We start from the raw sequence: 10,230 nt of genomic DNA on the forward strand, positions 1-10,230 counted from the left end.
AAGTTACCAGAGGTTTTAGCTTCAAACGAGACACATTCTGCAGTGTACTCACAGAAGTCTATGTCTTCAACAATCTGTTTGATGAAATGCCATGCTACTATATTCTCTTACATGTTGCAGTGAGCCGTCATCTACTATTGCCACAGTGGTGCCCGTGGTTGATGTGTGTATGCCAATACCTAACAATGGATAACTTTCCGTCAATTAGGGTAGAGGCTTTGTGAACAAGGTGGATGCATGTCTCCATTTAATTAGTCTTCATGTTTTCCTTCCAGATCAACTTCCATTATCTCTCTCTCTCTCTCTCTCTCTCTCTCTCTCTTATGGTTATAATTCACTGCCTTACTTCTGTCTTTCATTTTACTGTACAGTAGCAGATACTTATTCTTCAAACTCCAGTCAAAAAAGATAGTGGGAAGACAAACTTTAGGAGGTCTTTGTCTGCTTCTTCATCACAGTAAAAGAGTGTAGACTTTTGAGTAGTTGACCATACGACTAGCACATGGAATGCTCTTCCTCTTCCTTGTGCCCATATTGTGATGTTCCTTCTATTGTTGCAGGGGCAGCACATTTATTTATGGTGCATATATCTTTTAAATATTGGTCCATGTCTATCATATTCTGACAGGATGGCTTGTGTCTTATTCCAGATTGCTTGTTGATGGATGTTTGTCTAGATTCGTTTCTAGACATAATTGAATCATACTGTATACACCTTTACTTTATGGAAAATATGTACTCCTTTAATGTATGGGTAATCAATTTAAGGACTTGCAGAAACAATTATGAACAGAGCAGGAAAGTACATAAATCTAAGAAATTGCAGGCAGTCATTGACTGACTATTTATTAACATAAGTCTTGAGGAATGTCAGGTACAGTGCAGGGCATGAACTATAAACTGTTTGTTCTTGTAATCTTGATTTAATGATAACTGGGACTTGGCAACTTTCCCCACTTTTGTGTAGTTAAAATCAACTCATTTTTTCTCAGATTGTGTTTTGATATGGGAAAATATAGATGATTCATTTCTTAGCTTAAAGAAGGATCAGCCTAGCAAAAAATACTTGAGATCATTTTTTATGACTGAATAAAATGCAATAGCACTTGAAGCTGTTTCCTGATGTTGAACTATGGTCTACTTGATTGCTTGCAGAGTGTACAAATACATTTTGAACATGCTGATGATTCAATTCATATTCTTCCCTTAAGCATTTGGGCTTCAGTTGATCATTTGTTGCATGCCTATTCTGACTTCTACTTTGGTACCCAAATGAATTATCAAGTTGAAGATATGTGATTTCTTTTTCCTTTGCTTTTGACTGAAACAGGAAGTCAAAGCACACAAACCTTACTCCAATTGGATTGAGATGAAGAGTACAAGGTAATGAGGGCATAGTCATGGGCTTGTACATGGTGATTAGTAAGTAATACCAATCAACAAAAACCTGCACAAGATTTTTGATCTATTCATTTGCACATATGTAGAACAGATTCATTAAACCAAAAGTCTCTTCTAGAAGATAGTCTACTGACATGGATAAAGGAACTAAACAAGGCTCTCTTTTCTTCAGCTCTGTACATCATTTTGTTCTCTCTATGAACTCAGATCCTTTCACAGTTTCTTCCAGTTCATGACAATTCCCATCTCTCACAACATTCTCCTGCAAATTCCAGAGGCAGAAGACCCTGGTTGAGCTGCATCAAACACATTTAAATCAAATCAAATAGAAGAAAGATACAGATTGGTTACATTACCTAAGCTGTGTCCCTGTGGTCATCCTTCTTGCCTGTGTTCTTAGTCAAGTAATTGAAATCAGTAACCTGTTGCAAGGAATCCACAAAAAAGAAATAACTCAATACAACACACAAAAGAGAAGATGGAAAACATATATATGTTCTAACCTTGGGACTACTAACAGGTGAACTGGCTGTATCTTCCAAGGAATCATCATCCACCAGCCTCTTCCCCTTCGTCTTCTTCAGGCTCAGCTCTCTGTAATCCTCCGTCACTTCAAAGCTGGCCGACAGCTTCCACGCAACAGATGAAGCAGCGTCGGAGACCACAGAAGGCTCACTGACAGCACCGGAGGAGAAGACACCACCGGCCTTTTCTGCTGCTGTAGCCATGAAGTCCTCAAAGTACATGGTCCAACCACTCTCCTCAGAGGAAGCTGAGCCAACCTTGGACAAGAAGGCGCTATCCATTGAGGAATTGATTGATTCCTCCATCTTCGGCAGTGGGAGATATGGTGGGTAGTGCATCAGGAGAGAAGAGCTCTGTGAGGTCTATATAGAAAACAAAGAGAGGAGAAAGCAAATGAAGAGAGAGAGAGGGCTGCTTTGACATTAGAACTCTGCTACCTAACACTCACCAATTCTCTTTCTTTACCATTTGTGTATCTGCTACCATTGACCATGGAAATTTGCTTTTGGAGTAGGTCGGTCAGCCCTGTGAGCGTTATGAACCGTTTTTACAGTTGGGATTCAAGGGGGATTAAATGACTCCATGACACCCTAAAGTTACAGAGACACCTCTTTAGGAAGCTTATAAAATGAGGATACTGATATCAAAAGAATAATTCAGAAAATTAATAATAAAATATAAATTCCATAAAATAGGCAACGTAAGATTTAGATAGATAGTTCCATACTATTTATCAATGTTTATGGAAAAAAACTTAAATAATTTCCTATATGAGAATAATAAAATCCAAAAACAAAACTCAATTTTTAGTTAACCTAAACTTAAGTTTAAAGGCCCCTATGTATTCTCTTGTATCTCTGAATTTACTAGAAAAAATAATATACCAAGTGTGTTTTTTTTTTTTTCGTGCATTCTCTATTAAATTTTAGTTTAAATTTGTTGATTCTTTGAGTAATTCTTATTTTGCTTATTTTAGCAAGTTCTCATGCACATGTATTTTCTTACTTTTTTTTTGTCTATCTAGTATATTACAAATATTATGATTCAACCTTATATGATAATTGGTATGTTAATTTTATTGAGCCCAAATATTGATTGAGATATTAAAATGTCAATGGTGCTTCTCTCGTCTTCATCCCTATCTCTCCTCGTCTAATCTCACATTCTCATCATATTCCTCTATCTCCACCTCATGACAAGACGACGAGGGCGATGAAAAGGAATATATGAATTTTTTATATTCTCTTAATTAATCTATATTTTTTAAATATAAAAATATTATCAAATTAATTAACTATATCAAATTTATAGATAATAATAATATTTTTAAAGCTTACACATAATAATAATATTCAAATATAAATATATCTAAATAAATTTATAAATTATTATTTTTTATCAATATCGTTTTTTCAATTTTCATACTCACATATCTACGAAGATCAATCCTACATAAATATAAAAATTTATAAAATATCTAGCAATAAAACTTAAAAATAAATAATATTATTAAAATTTAAGTATATATCAATTATCGAGATAATGAGGTGGTGAGAAGGTTGGGAAATGAAAATTATGAAATGAGGTTGAACCAGTAAATCTCAATTAGGGTTTTGAACTTTTGATGGAATATATTTTTTTTTACTTTTATTATTATTTTATTTATAATTTTTTTAAAATATATTAAAAAATTAAATACAAGATTGATTTAGTGGTTAATGTTGGAATATTAGAGTTATAGTTATTAGGTCTATTTTTAAAATATATTTTTAATTTATATTATTTAAAAATAATATATAATATAATAATATAAATACATAGGGGATGAGATGAGGAGTGATCTATCTGTTTTCGACCCATAATCACATAGGTAATTAAAAATATCTTCTCTCCTTATGTGAGTGACGAGTCTCACGTATATAAATAACTGATCTATCAATTTCATTAAGTCTAAATCATCGATAAGATAATAAGCTCGGTATGTATAAGTTGATTGGACTTGAATAAATGATTGTGTATAAGTAACTAAAGTATATAATGCAAAATCAGAAACATTTACACTTCATTGTCGAAATAACTATGTAACCATGGATAATAAAAGACTGATGTTTTCAGTTCAAAGTTGTCTCAAGGTTTTTCTGGATTCATGAACAGACTTCCAATTCGAGCCTTTCCAGTAACTTGGACGAAGACTGAAGCTTGGCTACCTGATCACCATGTTGATGTTAAATGGCCAACACTTGCATGACTGATATGAACTGACTCTGAAAGATGAGCTTTCCCCTGTTCTGTTGTTCTATTGTCAGCTTCTGCTACCCATGAATGATCATTTGCTCTTCGTCGTATGGAGAGAAGATGATGCCTCTGCTCACATGGGGGCTGCTATCAGCTCCCTCTCATGTTCAACAAATCCTCGTGAACCTCTGACGACACAGTTCAGTGCACTGCATGCCTCTGCAACCATGGGTGCTGTTGATGCAGCTGCTGCCTCTCCATTGCCCTTCTCCACCCAATTTATTCTGAAAAGGACCTCTCCTGTTGCTTCTCTCAATCTCTCACCTAAACAAACTATCATTTTGTGAGATTTGTGGCATCATTAAGATAAGTTTTGGTATACGAATTAGCCATATTCGAGTGTGGTGATGTAATGTGATCGATCGGGATTATTTATTTAGATTGAGATCCATATCCACGCAAGATCTGCGTATGTTAATCCATATAGAAACTAACAATGGTTACGCGAGTCGATTGATTTCTGTTTTAGATTTTGTGTTCGTATATGTTTGTGGAGATCGGACTCTTCCTACGTGAATCCAATAAAAACTAACTAAATTGTTGAGGAGGAGTTCTCAAACAATTTCTAGCTTATCCAATCTCATTCGGTATCACAAAGCTTCTCTTACATCTATATAATCCAAGCTAACAGTTCCTTTCTCATCTCTCCATCTCAATCATGGCTGCCTCTTCTTCTTCTTCTTCTTCCCTCTTCCTCCTCTTACTCCTCTTTGTCTTCGTTGTTTCTGCCACCTCAAGACACCTCGGTCACTCTGCTCTGCACTCCTACTTTAGAACTCACCGCACCGGCCTTCCCCCTCGTTCGACGTATGGGCCAATCAAGACCAATGGCCGCAACTACTCGTTCGTCTGCGACTCGCGCAGGTTCGCCGACTTAGGTCTCAGAGTGACCGACTTCGCTTACTGCAACAAGAACCTCTCGTACGAGCAGAGGGTGAAGTCGCTGGTGGGCAGCTTGTCGCTGGAGGAGAAGGTAGGGCAGATCAGCGACCAGGCTCGGGGCGTGCAGCGGATCGGACTGCCGCCCTACAGCTGGTGGTCTGAGGCGCTCCATGGCGTCTCCTACGTGGGTCATGCCACGTACTTTGGCGACATCGTCCCCGCCGCCACTAGCTTTCCCACCGTCATCGTCTCCGCCGCCTCCTTCAACGAGTCCCTGTGGAAGTCCATTGGCCAGGCCAGTGATCTAAGTACTCTTTCTCTAAGAACTCGGATGCTGATGACGTGATATCAACAATCTCATAAGTCTCTCATGATCTTTGACAGGTGGTTTCTACGGAAGCGAGAGCAATGCATAATCTAGGGCATGCTGGCTTGACCTTCTGGAGTCCCAACATCAATGTTGTTAGGGATCCTCGATGGGGAAGAATTCTCGAGACACCCGGAGAAGATCCTTTTCTTGTCGGTAAATATGCCGCCAACTTCGTCAGAGGCTTGCAAGATGTCGAGGGCCATGAAGTCGCTGCAAATCCAGATTCCAGGCCATTGAAGGTGTCTTCTTGCTGCAAACACTATGCAGCATATGATGTAGACAACTGGTTTGGCATCGATCGCTACCATTTTGATGCCAGGGTAATCTTCAATCAATCACTTGTTGTCACTTTAATCGAGTGATCTCTCTGTAACGAGTTCTTCTTTCAAGTTCATATATAGGTTGCAGCGCAAGATATGGTGGAGACGTTCCTTCTTCCTTTTGAGATGTGTGTGAAGGAAGGTGATGTTAGCAGTGTCATGTGCTCTTACAATCGTGTCAATGGCATCCCTGCTTGTGCAGATCCAAAGCTTTTATCCCAAACCCTAAGGGACGATTGGAAGCTTCATGGGTAAGAATCTACAAACCAATTATATTTCTTCATTACCTGTAAGTATGAATCTCACTTTCTGATCTTCAAATTCTTCAGATATATAGTCTCTGACTGTGACTCGCTCGAGGTCATGCATCACGGCCACAAATGGCTCGGTGATACCCCTGAGGCAGCCGTCTCTCAAACACTTCGTGCTGGTGATTCACATTTCATGCTCGGATTAAGCTTTTACTAATTGATTTAGTGATTTATTTGTTGATCCTTCTATCTATCTATGTTTGCTTAGGTTTGGATTTAGATTGTGGTGACTACTACTCCAATTTCACGGAGTCTGCTGTGGCACAAGGCATCGTGAGGGAGTCATATATCGATACCGCGTTGAAGAATCTCTTCACTGTCCTCATGAGGCTCGGATTCTTCGACGGAATGCCGAAGTATGAGTCGCTTGCAGAAGACGATATCTGCACGAAAGACAACATTGAATTGGCTGCAGATGCAGCGAGACAGGGAATTGTTCTGCTTAAGAACGACCACAACATCTTGCCACTGTGCAAAGACAAGTACAAGAAGCTTGCTTTGGTCGGTCCTCATACTAATGCAACCGAAGCCATGATCGGAAACTACGAAGGTTTCATGTCTCTGTCATCTCAAAGCCTTCTTAATTTGGTTTACAGTAGGTTGCAGACTACACTGCTCTGCTCTTCTCCACAGGTACGCCTTGCCGTTATGTTTCCCCTCTCGATGCCTTCTCTGCTGAAGGAAAGGTAGAATACGATCTGGGATGCACAGTCTGGTGTTGGGAGAAGGAAGCCCACCAACGTGCGAAGGAGATCGCTGCGCGCGCTGATGCCACCATCATCTTTGCCGGCATAAGCCTTGAAGTGGAGGCCGAGAGCCGCGACAGGGACGATCTCTTCATCCCCTACAGCCAATCTAACTTCATCACCCAAGTCACCGAAGCTTCCAAGGGCCCTGTAATCTTGGTTATCTTCTCTGCAGGGGGGTTGGATATCTCATCCATCGCCAGAGATAACGCCAAGGTCAGTGCCATTCTCTGGGCAGGTTATCCCGGTGCCGAAGGAGGCCGTGCCATCGCCGATGTAGTTTACGGACGATACAATCCAGGTAATTGGATATTTTATGGTGGGACGATGTATCATAACAGGATTGACATCCTTTTTTCGGTGTAGGTGGAAGACTGCCCATTACATGGTTCGAGTCAGAGTACACAAAACTGCTCCCAATGACATCGATGCCATTACGCCCGATCGATGAGCTCGGTTACCCTGGAAGGACCTACAAGTTCTTCGACGGCCAGACGGTGTATCCTTTCGGTTATGGCCTCAGCTACACGCAGTTCAACTACACCCTCAAATCTGTGCCGAGCAGCGTGGTCGTCAAGCTTGAACCCCTGCAACTGTGTCTGCCGCTGACATACAAGCCGAATGCCTCACTGGAAGAAGAACACGCGGGAGCTGCATGTCAATCTGTCAACGTAGCTGACACTGCGTGCAACCATGAAATCAACTTCGAGGTTGAGGTGGCGAACACGGGCAAGTTCGACGGCAACCACGTGGTGATTGTCTACTCGAAACCTCCGGCCGGTGTTGCAGGAGCCCCCATCAAGCAGGTTGCCGCGTTCCGGCGGGTGTTCGTGCCGGCCGGCGCCTCGAGCTCGGTGAAGTTTTCGATCGACGCTTGCAAGAGCTTGAGCATTGTGGAGAAGACGGCCTACAAAGTCTTGCCTCGTGGTCAACACACCATCGTGGTCGGGGACGATGAACCCACCGTTTCCTTCCCTGTTAAGGTGGATTTCAATTAGAACAAGTGAGAATGCTCAGTGACATTCAACATTTAGTTGAAGGCTGCAAAAATGAAGCGTTTCCGTTCGTATTTGTATTTTTTTTGTTTCCTGAATAATGCCAAAAATTGGTTGAATCAAATCCAATTCAGATATCTCTCATAATTTAAACTTAAAATATTTTTGTATTTGTATTATCATAATTTAAATTTAAATATTTTTGACCAATGATTTAAACCTAATAAAATTAATATATTAATTATTTTACCATGTAATCGAATCATAATAATTTTCTATTGTGCTAAGTTACTGTATATATTAGACTGGTGAACAAAAAATTTCTCAAAGTTAACTCGATTGGACTGGTGAACAGTTATTAGAACAACGATAATTTTTAAGAATCCTGTATTTATTTTTTTATTAATTTCTAATATGACTATTCGGTTAAGTAATCTATATATTTTCGAAAATAAAGAATAGATGTACAAATATAACTCGTTATTCAAGAAACAATTTAGATTTCCTCGAAGAACTCTCCGAGTAAGTTTCACACACACAACACACACACAAACCGAACTTCCACCCAAACTCAATTGTCAACCGAAGAAAAGGAAAGAAAAAAAAGGCAATAAAAGGAAACATGGAATTCCCAGCGCGCACACACAACGAAAGATATTATGCGTCAGTCCGCACATACGATCACGCACAGCAACTGATCAATCGGTCTCCGGTGGCGGCCAGTTAATGGCTTTCGGCTCATCCTCGGCACTCTTTTTGGCATCCTCCTTGCACCAAAGCCCTTCTTTATTGCAAGGCCAAGAACTTAATTCCTTGTCCGATGAACTTTTTTTCCCACAGTTTAATTTCTCGACGAATCGGAGCCCTGGGAACGAAGTTGTCAGGTTCTCCCAGCTGGGATGATCCAGATAATTGAGGAGCCTCAGGCGCAGCACCTCCACCTTCCACCCCCGGCCGTCTCCTAGACTTCGGAGCATCCCTCCCCTCAGGTACAGTTTCTTCACGTTTTCTAATTTGCTGGGATCAGTCCACTGCGGGAACTCCTCCTCGGTGAAGCACCGGAGTTCCAGCTTCTCTATCGTACTAGGAAGGGTAACCTTAGCGGGATCAAGGAAACGATCCGCTGCAATCTTCTTGGTTTCTCTCTTCGTCAGTAACTTCACTCCTGAAGCTTGTCCGTCGGTGGTCGGGCGAGCCTCATGGTCGGATATTGGTTGAACTTTCTTCGTAGTGGCATCAGTACCAAAAGTAACGTCTTTGCTCCTTGGATCGGCGTTATTGTACGGGACATCGGATGTTGATGGTTTCTGCTCCGGTGGATGTGGCAGCCGAGACTTTTCGATGACATCATCTTCTCCATCATCATGAGCATCGGCATCAGCGGCAGCAGTAGCAGCATCGGATGATTGTTTGGACTTCGATGGGAGATCTTCGAGTGAGTCCTTACCAGTACCTTGTTGTTTCTTCTCCTGTGAGGACGCCTCATCACCTCTGGTGGAATGAGAGTCTTCCTTCTTCTCTGTAACCACTGCCCATGTTATGATGAGGGTGGTGATCTTCTTCAACTCGCCCACATTCTCCAGCTCTTTTTCAGCGATCCGACTGGCTATGTTGATGCTGAGCTTCCTCAACTTGGTCAGCTTGGCCAACTGATGGAGATGACAAACATGTTTGTCATCAGGCCCACTGATCAGTAAAAACCCCTTGAGCACTTCCAGATCGGAGAGGTTGGCGATGCTCTTGGGCATCTTGTTGAGCCGGAAGCACTCCGACACGTCCAGGTACTGCAGCTTCTTGGCGGACCCGATCGCCTCAGGCAACTTCTCCAGATTGTGGCACGCCCGGAGGTCCAACACCACCAGCTTGGTGAGCTTGCCGATGGAGTCGGGAAGCGTTTCCACCCTCGATACGCCTCTGAGGCTCATGTACCGCAAGCTCTTGCAGTTATGGAGCCCCTTCAAGAACTCCTCGTTCTTGACCTCGATATCGTTCTTCTGGTCCGAGTCCTGCCACCGCCCCAGCTGCATTGTGGTCATCTCGCACTTGTTGACCAGCCATGTGGGTTCGAAGTCGACGTAGCGTTTGTCGACGTTGTAGATGGTGAGCAGTCGACGTCCCGCATCGTCGCCGATGGGGTTTTGTTCGAGGCGCAAGCACGCACGGCGACTCCAGGAGTAGTCGTTGCTGGGGCGGCCGTCCCGGTCGAAATCGAGGAAGCCGTTGCTCTTGGCGACGGTGATCAACAGCCTGCGAATCCACGACTGTATCCTGAAGTAGTGCACCTTGTCACAGTGCTTCTTCTTGATGGTTATGATCAGGCCCTTGGAGACGAGTTGGTCGAAGCATTTCTTCCCTTCCCTAGAACTCGTCACTATTGTCTCGCCC

General features: G+C 42.0%; 3 protein-coding genes across 5 annotated transcripts in view; 1 reads left to right on the forward strand and 2 right to left on the reverse strand.

Moving 5' to 3' along the window:
* Positions 1–1,231: 1,231 nt before the first annotated feature.
* LOC135622160 (vascular-related unknown protein 4-like) lies at positions 1,232–2,343 on the reverse strand. Of its 3 annotated transcripts, XR_010490996.1 has the most exons (4): positions 1,905–2,334; positions 1,758–1,823; positions 1,536–1,663; positions 1,232–1,447 (listed from the first exon to the last, which is right to left on the reverse strand). XR_010490996.1 is itself a non-coding variant. In XM_065123806.1 (3 exons), the coding sequence occupies exons 1-2, from the start codon at positions 2,262–2,264 to the stop codon at positions 1,758–1,760; spliced, it is 411 nt and encodes a 136-aa protein (XP_064979878.1). In that variant the 5' UTR covers positions 2,265–2,343; the 3' UTR covers positions 1,473–1,663. The 3 variants fall into 3 exon arrangements, 2 of the variants coding, with proteins under 2 accessions (XP_064979878.1, XP_064979876.1); XM_065123806.1 differs by lacking the exon at positions 1,232–1,447 and having other exon boundaries at positions 1,473–1,663; positions 1,920–2,343; XM_065123804.1 differs by lacking the exon at positions 1,232–1,447 and having other exon boundaries at positions 1,473–1,663.
* Positions 2,344–4,879: 2,536 nt separating this feature from the next.
* LOC135622082 (beta-xylosidase/alpha-L-arabinofuranosidase 2-like) lies at positions 4,880–7,848 on the forward strand. Its single transcript, XM_065123720.1, has 7 exons — positions 4,880–5,398; positions 5,488–5,793; positions 5,875–6,044; positions 6,123–6,223; positions 6,313–6,654; positions 6,738–7,151; positions 7,217–7,848. Exons 1-7 carry the CDS (start codon positions 4,880–4,882, stop codon positions 7,846–7,848), a joined length of 2,484 nt encoding a protein of 827 aa, XP_064979792.1.
* Positions 7,849–8,327: 479 nt separating this feature from the next.
* The window catches only part of LOC135623718 (uncharacterized), a 2,851-nt gene continuing 948 nt past the window's right edge, over positions 8,328–10,230 (reverse strand). The window contains exon 1 of the mRNA XM_065126974.1: positions 8,328–10,230. This exon is cut by the window's right edge and continues 948 nt beyond it. Within this exon, the coding sequence (XP_064983046.1) occupies positions 8,544–10,230 (1,687 nt within the window). The 3' untranslated portion in view covers positions 8,328–8,543.

This window comes from Musa acuminata, chromosome BXJ2-9, assembly GCF_036884655.1.
Source record: "Musa acuminata AAA Group cultivar baxijiao chromosome BXJ2-9, Cavendish_Baxijiao_AAA, whole genome shotgun sequence".
Lineage (NCBI taxonomy): Eukaryota > Viridiplantae > Streptophyta > Magnoliopsida > Zingiberales > Musaceae > Musa > Musa acuminata.